Source organism: Amblyomma mixtum, chromosome 3, assembly GCF_055824585.1.
Source record: "Amblyomma mixtum isolate Tamu chromosome 3, ASM5582458v1, whole genome shotgun sequence".
Lineage (NCBI taxonomy): Eukaryota > Metazoa > Arthropoda > Arachnida > Ixodida > Ixodidae > Amblyomma > Amblyomma mixtum.
This window is the reverse complement of record NC_143014.1, coordinates 195,322,501-195,343,175: the sequence shown is the minus strand read 5'-3', so window position 1 is coordinate 195,343,175 and position 20,675 is coordinate 195,322,501. Positions and strand designations below refer to the sequence as shown.

The 20,675-nt window shown below is 51.1% G+C and overlaps 2 protein-coding genes across 2 annotated transcripts in view; both read right to left on the bottom strand.

The window, feature by feature from the left end:
- LOC149353175 (uncharacterized) overlaps positions 1-20,675 on the bottom strand; it is a 196,509-nt gene that overhangs the window by 25,215 nt on the left and 150,619 nt on the right. The gene's annotated exons all lie outside the window — the stretch shown is intronic.
- LOC149353180 (uncharacterized) lies at positions 3,665-10,312 on the bottom strand. Its single transcript, XM_089582374.1, has one exon. It carries the CDS (start codon positions 8,154-8,156, stop codon positions 7,410-7,412), a length of 747 nt encoding a protein of 248 aa, XP_089438500.1. The 5' UTR covers positions 8,157-10,312; the 3' UTR covers positions 3,665-7,409.

The following is a 20,675-nucleotide window of genomic DNA, read 5'->3' as shown; positions in this document are numbered from 1 at the left end:
GTATGATTGCATGCTTTGCAATTGCTGCATTTACACTTCGCTTTACTTTGGCTGGCCTTAGGCTCGGTAACTATTCCTTATGCTTTTACAACTGCTGTATTATACACATTTCGGCTTACTTGGCGCGCCGCGTTGGATCAGCAGATGACGCGCGCTCGCTGACGTGATCAGCTGACGCGTGCTCGCCTTCGGCGCCGCTTTTCCTCTCTCCGCACTCGCCGCTCCCGCGTCTCCGCCTCCACCGATGCAGATTTTCCCTCTCGCCTCTCTCCAGGGGACGGTTCTCGCGCTCGGCTCACTGCAGGCGCCGGAGGCTTCACTAGGCGGCCACGCAGAGACACACGCCGGCAGTTTCACCTAGTGGCACCCATACTGCTTACGCAGTAAAAAAACACGAACTAAACGGTAATTACACCTCTGATAATGCGAATGATCAGCGCTACTTGCGCTTGTGCAATTATTGCATTTCCTTTCAATGCGTGTCCTGCAGTGAGTTTGCGAGCATCGTCCCGAGATCATTCGCGCTCTCTCCAATTATGTATGATTAATTTTTTCTTGATGCTGTTTCGCTTTCATCAACCTAATGATGGCTGTGACGCGTTGGGAGAGTTTATCACGTGGGATACGAAAAAACAGTGTATAACCACTGATACGTCGTTCGCTGTCATTCCAGCTCTTGAAGCAGGCTGGCCTGAGCGTTGTTGTGAAGTAAAACTACGTTTCAGCGATTATATTGCAGGTTTTTGGGGCGTCACGCAACCAAAACACACCCAACGCGCCACAGTGGTAACAGCCATCATTAGGTTGATGAAACCAAAACCGAAACAGTAACAAGAAGAAATTAAATTATTACTTATTTAGCGGTCGCGGGCGAATAGAACGTGATGAGCCATGAATTCTACCGACTAGCAATTCATTTGAAAGCAGAAAACATTCAACTAGAATTATGTGTTTATGTTGCTTTAATGCTACTTCACTGATATTTATGTCCGTGCCCTTTGATATCCATGATACGGATTTTTCATGATTGCGGTGCGGGCGGGGTGCACACTGGGATGCCATTGTAATTAACTTTTCATATTACATAAGTGGGCGCATTGCTAATGTTATGAGATTATGTTGAAAATGACTAGAAAGTAGGCAACAGGCGCTTAGTTAAGCACGGGTCTTTGGTCAGTACAAAACAATAACCCAGACACACAAAATTCCTAAAAACTGGCAGAAAAAAAAAAGAAAACGATGAGATACACAGTCTCCTCATTCATGCTTGCTGTATGCGACATTGTGCTTTCGTCGCACCAAAGAGCCACGAACCAAAAGCCCCACCAAAGTGTAAACACAAAGTGAACGTTCCTCTCTTTATTGCTCGATAAATCACCAATGTCGGCGAAATAGCGCCAATGCAACTATCACTGAGACTGGCCAGCTTATGAACGTCCTGATGTTTTTAGTGCAAAGCTGCACCCTTCCTTAACGTGCTCGCCTCAGGGGTCCGCCAACTTTTCCTAATCGTCGTAGCATTATCCCTTCCTCTATTTTCTTCCCTCCCTATAACAGAAGCTGACGGGCAAGCGGGAATCTAAGTACTAATAACAGGGCGGCAAATAAGCGCATACAGTAAGGCTTGCGTCCACAACGCGTACTAGAACATAGTAGTCATGACAGCAAAAGAAAAAAGAAAGAAAGACAAATGAACAAGCGAGCAATGGCAACATTGCTAGTGGCCGGTGGTGGTCATTCTATACCCAGTTTTTGTATTTGTCAGTTTCCACTTGTTCAAGGCACATTACATGCCTTACGGATCGTTCAGCGGCAATCAGACAGCAAGAACCGGCGCGCGAAGCTGGAGTGCCGAAGTGCGCGACTATATGCGCCTGATGAAACTGGCTATTTCCTCTACCTGTTGCGGTTTTATAATATCATACATTTCTGTATGAACTTAGATCCGCGAAAAGCTTTCCAAGCTTCACTTTGTATGACACGCGCCTATCTTGCGGCTGGCAGCGCGCTGGGACATAGCCACCGATTTCATTTATTTCCTCCTTAAATTCGCGGCAGACCGCATACGGTAATACAACTGGAAGCTATGGGTATATACCGATCATTCGGAATTAGACAGCGGGGCTTTGGTACCAAGGGGGTCCGAGAAGTGGTCCAGGCCAGCCCACTATCTTCTTAAAATTCTCACTGTGGCCAGAAGACTTTTTTTTTTTTTAGAATGGCAAGAATTTACACGCTGGCTACTGAAAATATCGCGAAGAAAATGAGTATCTGTAATTGTTACACGAGATACATGCCTGAAATATCGAATAATTGAATTTCTAACTGTATTCCCCAATCCCACCTATTTCCCGCAACCCAAACCATTTTCCAACTTCCCATTCCTATAGCTCATCCCACCCCTCTACTTCCTACGGGAGATTAGGAGAGTCTCCCCGGGCCCGCTCCGCCGGCGGTAGGTCGCTGTAGTAGAGCTTCCCTATTGATTTCTTTCCACATTCGGGTGGCAAAATCTCAATTGCCCAGGGGCCAAATCTTTTACATTACTATTGGGCTTACACCCGCGATACAGTAGTGGTGCGGGAGAGGCAAATTTTCTAATTCATTTTTTTACGCCTCAACTACAATTTGTATTTAATGCATAACCACCGCGACATTTGAGCGGGCACTCGTGCAGTTTCGGTTTCGGATTATTTTGTTCTCAGTGTACCGTTTTTTGTGGGTTACGGTCCCAGTCGCTTACGAAAGCGAACATGCTCAGTGCTGCGCCTTCATTCTTGCAACATCGCAACAGACGGCTCCTTCCCTTTAGTAACTATAAAGCTAACCGAAGCGCAGTTCTAAGAAAGGGAACATCAATGTAACAGTCACGTTAGATTGGTTATCAGGAAATTAAAGGCGCAGTAACTGTCTCACTTCTTGGCGGAAACTTCAACCGCGCCTTGAGGGACCATGCAGGGTTCAAACCTAATGTAATTCCGATAACTTTTACACGGAAAAACCGCCAGCACGTAGGGGTTCCCAGTTCTCTCGAAAGCGACGTTCCGAAACCTTTTACGTATTTCTCCACAAACATTTGATCCACACGACTGCTGCGCGCGTTTTCCTTTTAAGCGTTTGTAATAATGTGCAAACGCACCTCCGGTCAGCAAACAGTCCAAATCGCCGCTATGAATAAACGATCACATTACGGGCTCGTCGTTTGCGCTAGCAAAAAAAAAAACAAAAAAACACCGTGCTTTCTTTGCGAACGCAGAATAAGATATGCTTACCGGAGTATTCCGGCTATCGACATCGTCGGGGCGTTACAATTAGAGGCCGTGTAAGCCGGATGCATTGCTCAGGTAGCTGCCGCGATATTCTTTCGTAAAGGTCTTGTACCGTCCGTACACCAAACAGCGATATTCTGAGACCATTTGGCCGCTTTCTCGCTGTTCAGGCTCGCGCGCACGACTGATACACGGCTTGCTCTGCATGCAGACTGTTCAACGCGGATATTACTCGAAAATGCGCCTTCAGACAACTACAGGACCAAGCAAATATCAGCCGACAACCTTACAGTGGTTGCGCGCCTCCAGTAGAGGCGCTACATACCGTCTGAAATGTTCCAAACACAACGCTTCAGTTGTTTACACGCTGCTTACAGCTGCGCATGCCGGCGGCAAAGTAGTTGTGCAAGACGCGAACGCGAGGTCACGCGACAATACGGTTGGTACATGGTCGCGTTCATTTGCTGCCCGGTCAATTGCAAGAACTGAATGCGCAGCTCCCCTTCTAGAGCCAGCATAGACCAAGATGATGATGATGACAACTTTTATTTCCACCGCAAATGGAGGCCCCTTACTACTCCCCGCCCCCGGCACGCAGGCCTGGGGGACTGGGGCCGGAGCCTCCGCGACTAAAGGCTAACAAAGAGATTTTGTCTCTTCGCGGCCTCAGCCGCCAGGCGGATAGCTTGTTTCTGCCCAGCGGGATCTTCGCTCCGCAGCAGGGCTTCCCAGCTTTCTCTGCTATGAATATTTTCTTCAACTCCGGGGCAGTCGGCGCATTCCCATATTATGTGGTCCAGGGTGCCCCTCTCCCCGCACGTTTTACAAATGTAAGGAAGACGACGGGCATACAGGCCAGCCGCATGGCCATCGCCTGGTGCAAGCACCTGGCCGGACTAGCTGACCTCGGACTGCTGTTGGCCCTGCTCCCAGAAGCTTCTCCGGATAAACCCCACCTTACACAAAGATCGCTTTCGTGTTCCCCTGGTAGGACGTGAAAGGCCCGCACTGGGTTAACGAAATTTCCGGCTTGCAGGCGCCGCTATGCGGTCGCTTCTCTTACTTAGCTTATTATCCGGTGGTGGCACCAGTTTCTGTTTAGTCTATAGTTCTCAACGATTTCGGAATAGGTTTGCACTCGCTCGTCCAGGTTTCGACAGTCCGGCGGTTCCACGGTTGCCCGGAAGTAGAGAGCTCGGGCTAACTCCTGTGCCGCTTTGTTGCCGGGAACCGACGCGTGCTGTACCATTCGTGCAGAGTGGGTGCCCGGCCACTGCGGAATTGCGGGCAACGAGCAAGCCGACGAACACGCGACCGCCGCACATCAGTTACCTCATAGCGATCTCCCTCTGGCACTGGAGGACGTGCGAGCGGTCATCTACGACCACCTCCGACAGCAGCACCTCGACCACGACCAACGCATCGCACAAGGGGAACGTATCAACAGCATCAATGTACGCTCCCTGACACGGCAGCAGCGCGCGATGATCCTCCGTGCGCGTGTAGAATGTGTGTGGCCCGGGCACAGACGGGTGCACCACAGACTAGCTACAAGCGACGTGTGTGGCGATTGTGGTGCAGTTTAAAAGCTGGAGCACTTGCTGCTCCGCTGTACCGCGTTCGCCCAACCGCGCCGCGACATACTTGCGGCTTAAAGGGCACACGGACTCATCCCGGACAGTGTATCGGCGCTCCTGTGGCCGCAGGGCAGTGCGCTCACCCCTGAGCGAACTCTGGTGAGCCTCTGTGTGTACTTCGAACAGACTGGCTTGACGTCCCGTCTGTTCCGCGCCAGGTATAGTTACCCGCAGTGACAAAACGCTCCACGTCTGCTTCCTTAGGACGCTTTACAGCTTGGCGCCCCCACACCAGCTTATTTGTACAGTGAGCCGCGAGCGTGTGCTTTTGTCTTGTTTTTTTCTTTCGTCTCTCGGGATAGGACAGGGCACGCGCGCGGCATGTAAATATTTACCTTTGAGCGGACGGCCTGCGATGACCAAGTGAGTGCGTGCGCGTGCTCTGATGCTCCCTCACGAACAAAGGCCCCGCGCGATGCTCTCACTGGCGCAGGGCAACGCATCTGTGCCGGCCGGAAAGTCATCGCGTGGGCCGCAATCGGCCGCGCGGAGCAGTACCCCACACTTATTTTTATTTTTATCCTGCTTTTATACATAGTGTATACTGCCGCCCTATCCCTATCCTTTCTTCTATCGCTCCCCCCTTTCATTCCTGCTCCCTGTCCTCTCGTTGTCGATTTATTCCCGCTAGCCGCAGCTCGCTTCACGCTTCGAAGGCAGATGTGGCGGCTAGCAACATCTGGTCCTTCATTTTTTTTTTTAATTTTTATTGCCAATAGCCACTAACAACTGGGGTCCATATTAAGCTGACTTAGCGGGTCAGCTCTCTGCTGGCCAGGATCCTCGCCGCTTCCGACGAGACTCTGCCTTTCATGAAATTCTAGATGGCAGTTTTACTATCGCCGAGTAGGAATTTTGCTTTCGTTCCAACGCAAGCGAGCGCTATGACTTCTTCGGCCGTCTATGTTGTTGCTGCGAATACTGGCTGCCGACGCGGGGGCGCCTAGTCCGTTGACTACTGAGGCAACCGCAGCGCGTACACGTAGGTGACCTCCTCGGGCTTCATTTTTTTTCAAGCGTTTTGTAAGCGCCTCGGCTTTCTTATTCCTCCTTTCGGTATTATGCTCCGGATGCATGTTCCTCGGGAGTAATGACATTGATATTTCCTCCATATACATTTAGGGTGGATGTCAGTTTTATGGTGCAGCCCGCGGTCGGTCTGCGAGCCCACCATCTGCAGGATAGCTCTGCCCGTGATGGTACTGCCAAGTCTCTCTAGCTGTGCCATGCGTTTAAAACATCGCGTTGCGCACGCGAGGGGACGATTACCAGCTGTGGGAACGGAACGGGAGCGCCCCCCTTTCAAATACAAGCAAAAAATTCTGGAATATTTTTCCCGTTTCAGAGAGTACCTATGGAGCTTCCTGCCGAGAACCCTCCGCTTAGTTTGTAAACACGGTGTTGGTCTATTATATTAACTCTAAGCTTTGTACTACCCAGCAGAAGCATAGAGGGCGCTTCTTAGCAGCATTTTCGCGGCGTCTCCAGGCCAGCGCAGGAGGTACATAGGTACTCTTCCACCAGGAGTACCATTAGCCAGCTGGCTGGCGATGGCCCCCGAAGCCAATCATGCCCACCATTGGGTAGTAGCAGGGTTAGAGTAATGATCTTAGGATCCCTCGAAAGAAAGGATTGAAGGAGCGCGAAACGAACGAACGAATGAAACAACGAAGCTCTTTAACGGTATACGATACGGGCTAACACTCATCGCTAATTGTCTGCCATTCTTAGAGTGGTTGTGGGTTCTGTCACTGCTAAGCTACAATGCTGCTCTATTCGCATTCATATCCTATCAATGCGATAGCGTTAAGGAGCTCATGTCGCAGAAAATCCGGCGTCTTCATTAGCTGTGAACGAAAAATCAACAAAAAACCCGAAGAAGCAAACTAGGAGGCAGGCGGGACACCTAGGTCACGTGACCCTGTGGTGTCATCACAACGTGCCCACCAGATTTCGGTGGTGGCAGTGAAGTTAACGATTGGTCCCGAGAGGTTGCTCGGGAAGAGAAACCTGCTTCGCACAAGCCCCACCGATGTCAGCACCTGACATCGCAGGACAGGGGCGCACCACTTAACCGCTGCGCCAGGAGTGGTGTGAGGACTCCCATGGACCTATGAAGGTTAAGTACAGAATCAACAATTCCGCATATACGGTCATTCCCCATTAAAGCTATCGTGTCACATACCCTTAAGGCGGAGCTCAAGAATCCCCTCCAATTTTTTTTTCTTGTTCTTTACCAAGCTTGCAACCCATCGCTGAAGTAGGCTCCGTGAGTCCAGTCTACACACACTATATATATATATATATATATATATATTTGCGAGGGCGAGGCAGTCACCAGTACTGCCTGCACCGACAGCTCCTTATAATCGAAGGAGGGCTCAATAAAGAGCGATTATACTTCCGAACAACGAGCACAAATTTCAACAAGCATTTTATTCGCCTTCTCCACACGCCGTCGCCAACGGTGCCCACTGTGGAAGCTGCAGACTTGCGACACCCGTCAGGGCTCGGCGACCGAAGGTCCTCGACCCGGCACGGAGGTGGTCGCCGCAGCCGCGATCTTCGAGACTCCCGGCGCGGGCTGCGCACGAGCTGCGTTCCTCGACCTGCTCGCGGCTGGCCTCGGCTTGCCTGGGCGACGCCGGCTCATGCACTCCGCCTGGCGCCGCGACAGCGCCTCGTAGTACGACTCTGGACCCCGCACGTCCTGGCTTTCCGGCGGGAAATTAGTGCCATGCTCATCGATGTTGCAGTCCGAGATCAGCTTGTCATACATGCTCGGGTTTCGGAAGTCTCCGAGGGACTGAAGAGCGGCACTCATATCGCGCCCGCCGCGTGAAATGCACTCGTACATGCGCGCAATCTTGCTTTGAAGCGCCGGCGCACAGCGGCCCGGAGGCTCAGGCGGCAGGGTTATGTCGTTCAGGTCCATGCTTTGCAGGCGACGATGGAAAGAAGCCAGCGACTCTGGCTCAATGCCCGACGCACGGGGCTGCTCAGCACTCGCCGAAGGCAAGTCGGTGTCCTCAAACGATGCATCGTCTTCGTCCTGGAAGGTTCTGTACGAGAGTACCGAAGCCTTGCTTTGCTCGTTCAGAACGCTGTCGGTGCAAACCTCCTTGCGCTCTTCACGACATTGCACTGTCGCAGCATTCGAGGGGACTGAGCCCGGCTCGTCGTCTGAGTCGGTGTACATCTCCATCAGCGAATTCAAAGCAGAAGACTCTGACAACGGACCGGTGCTCATGCTGAAGCCGGCAGCAGCGTTGTTTTCCAGGTAAAACTCACGAGCGAAACGTCATCCCTGAAACGTCAAGACACTAACGAGATAACCCTACCTCGATTGCCTATGAACACACTTCGTACTCACGTGTACAACGCCAGACAAACGAAGCTTTTGGCTTCTTGCTGTGGATCGGCTTGGCCAGCGGCTTTGATTACACGCCAGGAGCGCGGTAGGGACCATAAACGCCGCTTGCTCTTCAACTGCCACCAACGTTGCAAGCATACGTCACGAGATGGCGCCAGCCGCCAAAATGTTCGGTGCGAGTCACCGTGGATATCTCATTTCATCACCGCACTTATGCGCTCAGCAGAAATTTACACCTGTGCTCAGGTAACCTCGCAGTAGCATCGTTGCAGTTCACTCCTTTGGAATAATTTGTGGAAATTTAATCGATGAATTTGTCCGTCGATCAGCTGCGCATACTTGTGATCGCCAGTGTTGACGCAGACCGAGCGCAGGCCGGTTCTCGCGAGCAAGCACAGGCATGCACAAAAAAATTCAAGGCGCACTGCAACGTATTCGCCCTGAAGCACGCAATCCGAGCCTCCTGAGGAAAATAAAAACATTGCGACGAAACTACAGGCCTCGAACACCAGATGCGAGACTGCCTATACAGCCGATGTTGTCGAACACAGATGTCTGATTAGGCCAAAACTCGGAGGGAGGTAAAGTCCCTCGTAAGGGTATCGACGGTGCAGTCGTCTGCTACATTTTTCTGCTTCTGTGTCATTTTGAGAGGGACTCAGTATTGTGAACGTCGCGTAACACACTGCATTAAAGTACAGCCTACTTCATTTCTCAAACATGCATCGTTCTAACCTCCCAGGGCGCTTGCATACAGAGGAATTTCGCGCGGACTGAAGAACACATGTATATATGCGGGCGCAGCCACTTTCACCGGACAAGCACGAACCACGTTCATAAAGTTCAGCGTAGTTTGCTGACGGAAGAAGGTCAGCATTTCTGTGAGTGCATTTTTATGTCAGCACTACAAGCGCTCACAGAAAGAGTAGCGCCTAAGAAAAGGCCTTCCCAACGCACCTCCAACCGACCCGAAGCCAGCTGACGCTTCTCAACCGTAGCCCGCTCAAGCGCCGGAAGGAGCCGCATGCAAGATGTGTCCCGCTCACAACAGCGAGCGAACGAAAAACGTATAAAATATCCACACCGGATGGCATGCCATGCCCGCGGTGGGCAAAGCAAGGGGATTGAAAATGACAGAGAAGAGGAAGCGGGTCGGGGCGGGTCGTGGCAAGGAAATGGGAAACGAGAAAGTAAGGTTGGAGATATAGGGAGATCGGACCACGACGGACGAGGGTCTCGCACGCCACGATCAGTGCGACGCAGCGACGCCCAGCCGCGGCACGAGCGGTAGGAGGAAGATCCAGAGAGCTTGGGGCAAGCGGCGATCTGGGTTTCCAACAAGGTCTGATCCAGCACACCCAACGAGCAGCGAAGCTCAGTGGGGCCCTGCAATAGGGGCACCGACCCTGTGAGAAGAAGGAAGATGGACCTCTTCTTTCTCGTCTGCTACTAGCACCTTTCTAGAGCAATAAAAGTCTTACACTGCCGTACTCAGCACGCACAGCAATCTCTTCCCACCTTGGAGCTAAAATAGCATACGTGTGCCTGAATGAACTAACGAATACAAGCACCGACGGCCGCCGCCGCCGTGCGCGGAAACATGTCCGAGCCAGCCGATCAGGTATCTGAGGGGTACGTCCGTTCCAAAGAAAGGCACCACTCACTACCGCCCCCGCGGAGAGGCGTTGATGAGCCGCGGCACCCGCTACTAAAGGAGAATTCCATAAAGCATTCGCTCAGCGGCAGAAGCGTGGCACGATCCGAGACGCAGTGATGACATTGGAGTTGGTTGGGGCCCTCAGTGCGCTGTAGCATGCTCTATGCTTACCGAGCTCCAGAGCCATCGCAGCCGTGGCGCGGGAATATCCAACAGTCACGAGAGCTGATCGCCGCCGACGAGGCCCTGCACAGCGAGGAGCCGCAGACAGGAACCCTTGTCTGTCCTGCCATAGCAAAACACTTCGATCCGAACACAGATGGGCGCTGCCTGCACTGTGGAGAGATCTGCGATATCTTTCACATGGTGTGGGCATGTACTCAAAATCATCACCTTCCCCCTTCCCCCTTCCCCCACCCACACCCGAGAGGCATGGGAGACTGCCCTCCTCAACTGCTCCACGCTGGAGTCCCAAAGGGCTCTAGGCAAGCGGGCGCGAGACGGGGCCTCGTCGTGCGGTGTCCCGGACTAAGGATACCGACCATGCAGCAGGGTTTTTTAACCCTCAAGCTCTCTTTGAATATTAAAGTTTTTCACCACCACCACCGCTAGCGGAGCCGGCGGAGGAGCTGAAGTCGGGTGGTTGAAACGGGCACGGTAGAGCGCGCATAAATGGTGAAGGCGGGCCCGATAAGTGCGCGCAAAGTTGACACTGGGAGAGGCCAGCGCACGCATAGGCCACTTCTCGCGCTGGGAAGAAACAGGCACGCGAAGTGCGCGTGAAAACTACCACACGGTGGTCAGTCCAGCGAGCGATGTTAGCGGGCACACAGGGTGCGCGCACAAAAAAGCAAGCAGGAATGGTAGTCCTGGAGAACAGGGCTGTGGAAATCGGGCAGCCGAAGCACGCGCCCGAGCACTGCGCGGAACGAATCCAAGCGAAGTACAAAGGTCTCTTGCAGAAACCCCATCTAAGCAAGGGGCGCAGGGGAGCACAAAGCAAGGCAAGCGTAACAAGGGGCGCCCGCCGTAGCCGCTGTGGAGCTCTAGAGCCACATAGGAGCAGAGACAGTCCGTAGAAAGAACCGGCGAAGTCGTGCGACGACAGTTGCCTACTGACGCAGTCGAAGGGCGATGACGCTCCGCGGCAGAAAGTATTATTCTCCAGAGAAACGGCGGACAGGGCTGGCGCGCGCCGGGAGAAAGCCGGCAGGGCGGGAACTGCCGCCATCCGTTGGCGGCAGACGACGGACACGCGCCGAGAAACGCCGGCCGCCGCGATGCGCATCTTCCCACGTTGGCTGGAACGGTTTCACTGCTACTACTCTGATTAGAAGAAAACAGGCGAGAGGGAAGGAGGGAGCTCGCGCGTTTGGAAGCTCGGGCGCCGCCGGTGTCCTTAACGGTTTTTCATTCTTTGTTTTTCTTTGGCGTGCCTGGCCAATGGCTTTCCATAGCCACAAATCAAATAAAAAAAATCCCTCCTTTTTGGCTTCACTGCATTAATGTCTCGTAACATATTTGAGCCAATCACTGAAGACTGCCCGCAGTTTGAATGGTATGAACTGCCAATACGGTTTTTTGGCGGGCTGGTTGCTCCATGACCTTCCGACTCCCAGCAGCGAGAGACGGTTGCGTGTCAGACGGGTATCAGAAGTGACCTTTGTTTGCGCTTCGCCTCTCTCGAGTCCAATTTGATGCGACGCTTTGACTTGAATTCTTCATGATGCAGCGATAGATGACACACTGGTGGTTCGTCAAGAATCAACATGGTGCAGCTGCTGTGCAGCTTCCCGAATGTGCGGTATTCCTCGTTGGGAATTTGTGCGCCTACATTATTTTCCGCATGCGCGCGGGAAATGAGGTGCTTTAGCCGTGGCCGAAGTGCGTTTCAGGATAACATGGAGGCTTATGACTATGAGGTAGGTGCAAGTTTTGCGATTTGCTCCTCAAATGTTTGTACGCATTGTGCTAGTGTACGTTCCGTTATCGTGAACACAACTTCCCGTTCCCACGGGTATTTCTGAGAAGAAAACGAGCTACTTCGAAGCAGTACATTCGACCACCGATAACTGTAAAGTTGAAGCACACTGAATACGCAGTTGTAACAATATAATATCACCAAGTGGGATTCTACTTGCCGCAAGTGCACAGCTCTTGTGTAAAATTCATCCTCAGATGTGCGACGATCAGAGTCATCACACTCCGCGGTGTGTTCCCACGCTGCTTTTACTGTCACTGCAACTTTCATGGCAAAAGCAGAGCGCGGAACAGAGTACTCATTGCGGCAAAAAATTCGGTGGCTAATTGGCGATCGTTTAATGCAACTGTGATGTCCTTTGGGCAGCATAACTATTGCCATTTTCCTAAAAGAGGACCACTTTAACCGGCACTGTTTTGGTGATTCTATGCGGCTCCGCTGGTATGTCTCACTGTATACATTTTTTTGTACGTTTTTTGATGTCCAGCTTGGCATCCCATGTCTCAGCTGCAAATTTAGCGCTGGGCCGTCGGATTAGTCTGCAGCTGGTTAGTAAATGACGTTTAAAATGGCTGCTTATGACTCGTTCAGTAGATTACGGCGCGGCGCCACTCCGTGTATTTGTCGTGTCTCATACCGCCGCTCACTTTCTTAAGTATTGCATTTACCGATGCCTCTGTGGAGCTGCTAGGACCTGAAAATGATTTGTTTGCTACATTTCTGTTGTTTTGAGTTAGAAATTCTCGACCGAGCATTTGTCTGCGGCAGCTCCGTCCAGTTACCGCAGCTGGCTGCTAAGTCTCCTGTAGTATATATATATTTTTTTCATGTCATCAGCTGGGCTCTGGAAATGTATGTTGTTGTTCGCGCTTATTATAGCTCAATATGCACCGAAACACTGTAGCAGGCGTCACCACTTGGACTATGAGATGACCAAGCGCCTAGACATAATTGCCTGAGTGTCTCGATTGATAACACGCATTTATCGGTGCTCTTCAAAAATATATCGGCTTAGAAATGACGTTCCATACTTTCACAGCATGTTCTATATTCTCGCCAGCTGCGAATGCAGGGCTGTCTACACAAGAGACCGTAAAGTTAGAAAATTAAGTTGAAAAGTTTTGTTCACATTCGTTTTCATGGGCGGTGTCCCGCCTGTTACTTCGGGGGTAAGCCGGGCATAAACACTCGCACGTACCGTAGCGTTTTAAAAATATACCGACTTCTAAATGACTCTTCATGCTTTCACATTCTCTTCGACGCTGTACTCGCCATCTATTGACAGAGTGCCGTCTTCATAGATGCCGTGTGAAACGAGAAAGCAATTTTGAATTTTTTTTTTACATGTGCTTTAAAGAGTCCCGAACAAAGTTTTGTAAGTCTGAAAGACGCGGCCTCTAGATGGCCGTGCTTCAAGTTCTGCTACGAGCGAATCTTCATGCGCCAAGAGGTCGTCCTCTGCGTACGACAGGTTGCTCAGCGGTTATGGCGCTCGGCTCCTGACCCGAAAGACGCGGGTTCAACCCCGGCCTCGCGGCAGTCGAATTTCGAAAGAGCCGAAATTGTAGAAGCACGTGTAGTGCGCGATGTCTCTGCACGTAAATGAATCCCGTGTGGTCTAAATTTCCGCAGCCCTTCACTACGGCAGCCCTCATAGCCTGCGTTGCTTTGGGATGTTAAACCCTAACCAAACCATAAACCAGACAGGTTGGAGTTTCCCGCAGAGCTATTTCATCGCACCATTTACGAGACAACGCTTTGAAACGGTGGCGTCGCTTATCAGGCCTCAACCGATAGCTCGAGGCGTAGTGTCACAAGTGGTGCGATGGAATAGCTCTACAGAAAACTCCAACCTGCCGTACGCAGACGACGGCCAAGGCTGTGGCATGTTGCAAGTTGCGCGTCCCCGCCGAGGGTGCCGCCACGGTCGAAACGATTGCCGCGATCCTGGTATCGGCGGTAAACGCGGCTGCAGTTAATCTTAATAAAAGTGAAATTTTTCGACCACTATCAATAACAAAAACATGCTTATGAACTAAATTATAACCAGCCATAGGTATTAAAAATAAGATATCACAGAAATTAGTTGCGAAGATGACGCCGCGGGTAACGCGGCAGCAGACGACAAGCAGACGACGCCCGGATAGCCACGCGAACGAAAACAGCGACGTCGGCGGCATTCGCACTGGAGCAGCGTCATTGGCGTCATGTCGAGTCACACGGTGAGCTTTTCTTGGAGTCTAGCACTGCAGCATATTATGTTGTTCCTAGCCCAATGCACTGTGATTTCTTCTGCACGAGTCAAAGGTTGAAAATTTGCGCTGCCTTTCTCTGCGTGTGTTTATTCACAGCCACAGATTGATGCATTGCAATACATGTCAGATGTTTAACTTCCCTCCTATTTACCTGAATCTCTTACAAAGCCGCTAAAACGGTTATATCAACTGTGAGTGAGTGAGTGAGTGAGTGAGTGAAGAAACTTTATTTCCGCCAGAAGAAGACCCGTGCCCCTCCGGGTCCGCACGCAGGCGTCCGGGGAGGGGCAGCGTCGCAGCTGGAAGACTAGCAACGGTATAGTCGCGCAGCTTCTGCTGCCAGGCGGGTAGCGTATCGTTGTATGCTAAGGTCGGCACTTCTGAGTATGGTCTCCCATTCCTCTGCATTATTGATTCTGCCATATCCTGGGGCACTGGGGCATCTCCATAATATGTGTTCGAGTGTAGCGATATGCCCGCAGAACTCGCACACCTCCGCATCCTCCCTCGTGTCACCTCCTGTCCAGCTCCTCCAGAGCGGGGATGCGAAGTTTCTAGCTTGGAGTCTTCTCCAGTCATAGGCCTCAGCCGAGCTAAGCGATCTATCCGGAGGAGGATAGATCCTTTTGTTCTTTTTCTGAATGTCTGTGATGCTATTAAAGGTATTGGTTTCCGCTTTAGTGCTGAATTCGTATGAGGTGTCCACGGCTCCCCGGGGTAAAGAGGAGCGGGCGAGCCTGTGGGCGGCCTCGTTTCCAACCAGACCCGAGTGGGCTGGGGTCCAGATAATTAGAATACTGTGGGCTGGGATAAAGTCTTTTAGATATTTAGCCGCCATTTCGTGGATGCGTCCCTTGCTGTAATTTCTAATTGCGGCTTTGCAGTCGCTTACTACGTATTTGGTACCTGGCTGAGTTAGAGCGATCGCTATTGCAACCTCCTCCGCCACAAGGGGTTTTAAGTCAAGGTGTCTTACAACGCGTAACGTTCTGCCTGAGTCCCCGACGGCTACGGAGACGGTGTCTCCTAGCGTGCCTACCGCGGCATCAGTGTAGGCCACGGTTCCCTGTGGCATCTTGCCTAGCTTAGCAGTCAGCTGTGCGACCCTGCTTTTCCTTCTGCCTTTGTCGTGGATGGGATGCATGTTTCTAGGTATGGGAGCTATAATAAGATGCTCTCTTATTTCTCTTCCCAGATCTGTTCTGGTGTTCACTGTGCTATCTACGGTTGCCCATTTCGCTAGCTCTAGGTATTTCCTTCCTGCGGGTGTGGATGTTAGCCTTTCGATTTGCGATGTTCTAACCGCTTCAGTCAGTTCTCTCCAATTGTTATGCAGGCCCATTTTCTCCAGTATATAATTGGACGTGGAAATGGGCAGCCCTAGCGCTCGTTTGACACATTTTCTGATAATTGTGTCTAATGCCTTTTCTTCGGTTTTGTTTATTTTCAGGAATGGGGTTGCGTAGCATATCCTGCTAACGATGAAGGCCTGCGTGAGTCTTAGTTTGCTGGACTCTGAGAGTCCTTCCCCCCTTCTAGATACCTTTCTGAAGGCTCTGACTACAAGTTCAGCTTGCGCTTTGAGCTTGTCTAGCGTACTTTTGTTTTTCCCTTTTCTGTTAATATACATGCCTAGGATTCTTATTTCCTCGACAATTAGTATCGTTCTATTTTCAAGTGTAACCTCGATTGCCGGTATCCTTTGACTGCGCTTGCTCATTGCTACAAATAGCTCCGACTTTTGCGGAGAGCAGCTGAGACCCACGCATTTCGCATGCTCGTTAATGATATCCGCTGCCTTTTGTAGCTTTTCTTTCATTTCTGATTCGCCTCCTTTGTTTAGCCAGAGATTTACATCATCTGCGTAGAGGCTGATGTTTAAGCCTTCTATCTCTCTAAGCTTGCGGGGAAGGTCCCTCATTACCAGATTAAAGAGAAATGGGGAGAGGACAGCCCCTTGTGGGGTTCCTCTGCATCCCATGGGGAACTCATCGGATGTGATGCCCTGAAAGGTAATGATAGCAGTCCTGTCCCTAAGGAACGATCGGATGTAGTTATAGGTGTTTTTTCCTACAGCTATCTCATTCAGCCCATCAAGGATGGCGTCATGGCTGACATTGTCAAAGGCTTTTTTAAGATCTATACCTAAGATCGCCTTCAGGTTGCCGAGGTCCAGCTGATCTACTATATCTCCATAGAGTCTTAGCATTGTATCTTGGGTGGTGAGCCCAGGCCTAAATCCGACCATTTCATCTGGCCAGAGGCCGTTATCCTCCATGTATTTGGTCAGTCTGGTCAGGATGACCTTCTCAAGCAGTTTCCCTACACATGATGTTAGTGAGATTGGCCTGAGGTTCTCCAAGCTCGGAGGTTTGCCCTGCTTGTGTATAAGCGTGATCTTGGCCTTCTTCCACTCCTCGGGGACAGCGCCTGCTTTCCACACTTGGTTGAGATACCTAGTGAGGCTATTTATTGATTCTTCATCCAGATTTCTCAACATTCTGTTTTCTACTCTGTCGAGCCCCGGGGCTGACCTTCGTTTTAGCTTCAGCAGTTCCATCCTGACCTCGGCTCTTAATATGGGGGCATCCAACTCCTCATTTGGTTGTCCCTTATAGTCGTCATATTTAGCGGCCCCATGGGGAGCAATATACAGTGACTTGAGCGTGTCAATAAGTTGCTCATCTGTGCCATTAAACTTATACCTAGCTTTTATTTGCTCAGTTCTCATAGCCGTCTTAGATTTATTTGGGTCTATAAGAAATTTGAGCAACTGCCATGTGCTTGATTTTCCCATGCTTTTCTCCATTTCCTCGCATCTATTATCCCATCTCTGAGATTCCAACTGTCGAGCATACCTTTCTAATTCTACATTGTGTCTAGCTATTTCCCTCCTTAGGTTTCTGTTCCACCTTTGGCGCTTCAGCTGCTTATTTAGCTGTTCCTTCCTTTTGTACATGCTGAAGAGCCTGCTGTCCATTCTATCTTGGGAGGCAGAAAAGTCAGCGTGAAACCTACAACCTACAGGCAAGAGAAGCTTACGGATTGGTATAAATTCAGAGCTATCAGAGAAGAACATGAGCATAGTGACATAACCTGTATCCAGAACTGGACGGCAACGCTGCTTGAGCATGTAGAAAGAGCAACTGAGGAGGTTCAGGTATATCAACTGTATGGCCTAAACGCGCACCGCCATATTGGATTTTTGCATTGACTGCGTTTACCGCCTCTCCCAGCTGCCGCCACCATCGCGTTCGAAAAAAAATGTCCCCATTGGCTCTGTGAGAGTGTCACTCCCTTGGGACGGCCTTTTGGCGCATGAAGCTTCGCTTTAGCAGAACTTGAACCACGGCCATCTAGAGGCTGCGCCTTTCAGACTTAAAATTTTTTTTTTCTTTTCAGAAAGCCACGATTTGGTCACGCCGCAATCTCGAACAAATCGCATGTCGTCGGCACCTGAAGCCAGGCATAGAGTTCCATGAGGCATTGGCTTGGCTTGATGCTTGACAACAAACAATGAATAGAGGGGAACAAAAATTCTGAGGAGGGGTCACATGACAATTTTGAAGGCTAGTGTCTAATAATAAAACGGCAGAAATCAGCTCCACGTAACGGCTTGTAGCGTAGCGCGATTGGCCAGGGCCTAGACTCCGTCACGTGGCATTGACCTTGGGGTGCCCAGGAGAAAGAGGGAAGGGAGCGGCTTCAAGAGAGCTTGGCTTGCGAAGGCCATCTTTTTTTTTTTCCTCCATGTGGTAATGTTGAAATCGCTACTTCTTGACAAGTAAATGGCAAAGGTGGCACTGTGCAGGCAGTGAATATAATAATAGGAGACGTGCATAAAGTTCCAGCAGCACACGGCGACGTGAAAGATTTAAGCAGTAATCAGCATTTTTTTTTTCTCCACAAGGCGGCGTCAGTCATCCCCCGTAAAGCAATATTCCTAGATTGAACCAGTTGCGATACTCCGCTGCAACACCTGACTAGACCTTGCGGCCTCTTCGCCGGCGGTTGGAAGATGGAGGCGCCAGCTAGGAGGGTGAAATAAAACGCTGCCGGTCACTTCGTAAACGCAGAAATGGTCTTAATTTATTCCTATTACTATTATAACGACGTTACATTTTGTTACGCATGTGTTTCCCTAATTTTATTGTCCGGCGCAAGTGCGTTTTTTTTATGTATCTCGGAGATGGTAGCTCGAAAGCTGTTTTAGATGACTGCCGTCAGGCATCGTGACAATCTACTGGTGTGCTGACCCGAACAGAACACAGTATTTCAATATATGAGGTCAAAGTGCTCTGCTACGAAACACGAGCCTTACTTTGTTCTCAATTCCTCATTCCTCAAGGGAAGTCTCAGTCGTGGTGGTTGAGTTCGCCTAGGTGAAGGCTGTTTGTAAAGTGGTGTCGGCACTGGTCGAAGCAAGTGGCACGGTCGTACTTCAGTCATCTTACGCTCGCTGGTGCATCGCGGACAGCAAGACGCCCGGGTTCCAAAGCCCGGGCACCTCAGCGGCCTACGCCAACGGCGGATGAAAAGGACGAGGGCTGACAAGGTGCTACGGTGCATCTGGAAGCGAGCTCGGCTCCACGCAACGCTGGCAGTTGATCACTGGGCGTCTTGAGCAAGGACTACAAGCCACAACATCCACCCGGCAGCCTCTACAGTCGCATCATTGGAAGGTGAAAGCGTCATTGCAAGGTGAGAGCCATAGCCTCGTGGTTACCTTTGTCTCGACGTTCTAGAATCTTCACACTGAATTTGCGTCTTTTTCAGCTAAGTACCACGTGCTTCTAGATCACAATGACCTATGAGTACCCGCCAAATTTTCATTGGTATGACGATGAATCAGAGGAAGATGACGAGAGCGCGGAGGCAGTGCCTGGGCCCGAAGAACGTCAGAAGGCGACCGCCACCGCTCTGAATGAGACACGCCGAACAGACAAAGACTCGGGCAACCTTGAAGAGGTCGAAGAAGCCTCGTCTGAGCTGGAAAATGCTGAGACAGCGTCTCGAAGTGAAGGGCATGAGGTGGACGTCGCGACTACTTTGAGCGAAACACACGAAACACCCGTCGCATCATCCGGCTATGAGGAGGAGTATAACGAAGCTTGGGATGAGTTCGATGGTGTCGAGCCAGAGATTTATTGGTACGACGAAAGTGAGGAGGGCAGCACTCCCGCTCTGGACAGTTCTAGCCAAACAGCTGTTGCATCGTCCGGTTATGGCGAGGAAGTGGAAGCCTCGTCTGAGCTCGACCATTCCGAGACGGCGGCTAGGTTCCAAGAGCGTAATGAGGACACCACTACCACTATTGAGCGGTCACGCCCAGCACTCATCGACTCCTACTACGAAACGGAGACTCAGGAAGCCTGGGCTTACTCCGAGGAATCCGAGACAGAGCAATACACCGGAGACCAAAAGGAGATCACCAGCGCCAGTTTTAATGGGACCAGCCAAGCACCCAACGTTTCACGTAGAATTGAGGATGAGCGGTCAGAGACAGGGAATGATGAAGCGGTGGAGGATGATGAAACAGGGTCTGATAATGCCGTAACAACGCTCTGGGACGAAGAACTTAAGGAGTGCATCACCGCCATTCTGAATGGTGAGGAAGCGCCTTCGTCTAAAGAATGCAAGGAGAGCATTCGTACAGATGTGATTGAGACGCGACAAGAAGACGTCGCTTCGTGCATCTATGAAAAGAACGTAATCTGGCCTGGGCCCTGGAATGTGGAGGCAGCGTCGTTTTCTGAAGAACATGACATCAACACCATTCCGAATGAAGCATTACAAGCACTCGTCGCATCGTGCAGCTATGTGGAAGATGAGACGACACAAGTGGTCGCTGGGGCGAGCGGGGCGTCGGAAGTGCGACCCGAAATGCCCATATCATTCCACCGTCGTTTGAAGGACATGGATCTGAACGAGTTCGTCCTACAACCGATGCCCGAGGATAGATGCTCGCCTGAGCTTGACGATATGTTTGATGGGGGCTTTGATGGAGGACCTAGCTGGGGGCTTTTATATTACTACGATGCACTGGCGGCGCTCGAGGACGAAGCGTTGTTTGGCAGGTGTCCCCAGAAGAAAGACGCCGAATGGCTTTGTGACACACACCCAGAGGGCGGATCCAGGAAGCGCCGCAAGACCATCGCCGACCTCCCTCCGACACCCAGCACGCCGTCAGAACTCGCGCTTGCGCCTTCGCGCAGCACGGACAGCTCCGATAGCTCGCAGTCCCGAGGACGCCGAGGGCGCCGAGGACGCCGAGGTCGCCGACGAATGAAGCCTCGGCGGCGCGCCTTGTGACGGCTTCGTGAATTTTACCGTGAAAACAAGTGCAACAAACGCCTTATGGAAAAATCAGGTCGAGGTACGATGCAGCCCGTTATTCCAGGCTTTAAAGGCTGCTGAGTAGATTTGGATATCTCAAACCACCGCAGTGGCTGAGATAAGGAAGTTACAATTGTCTCTGGGAGATATTAGGTACAATAGCGGAA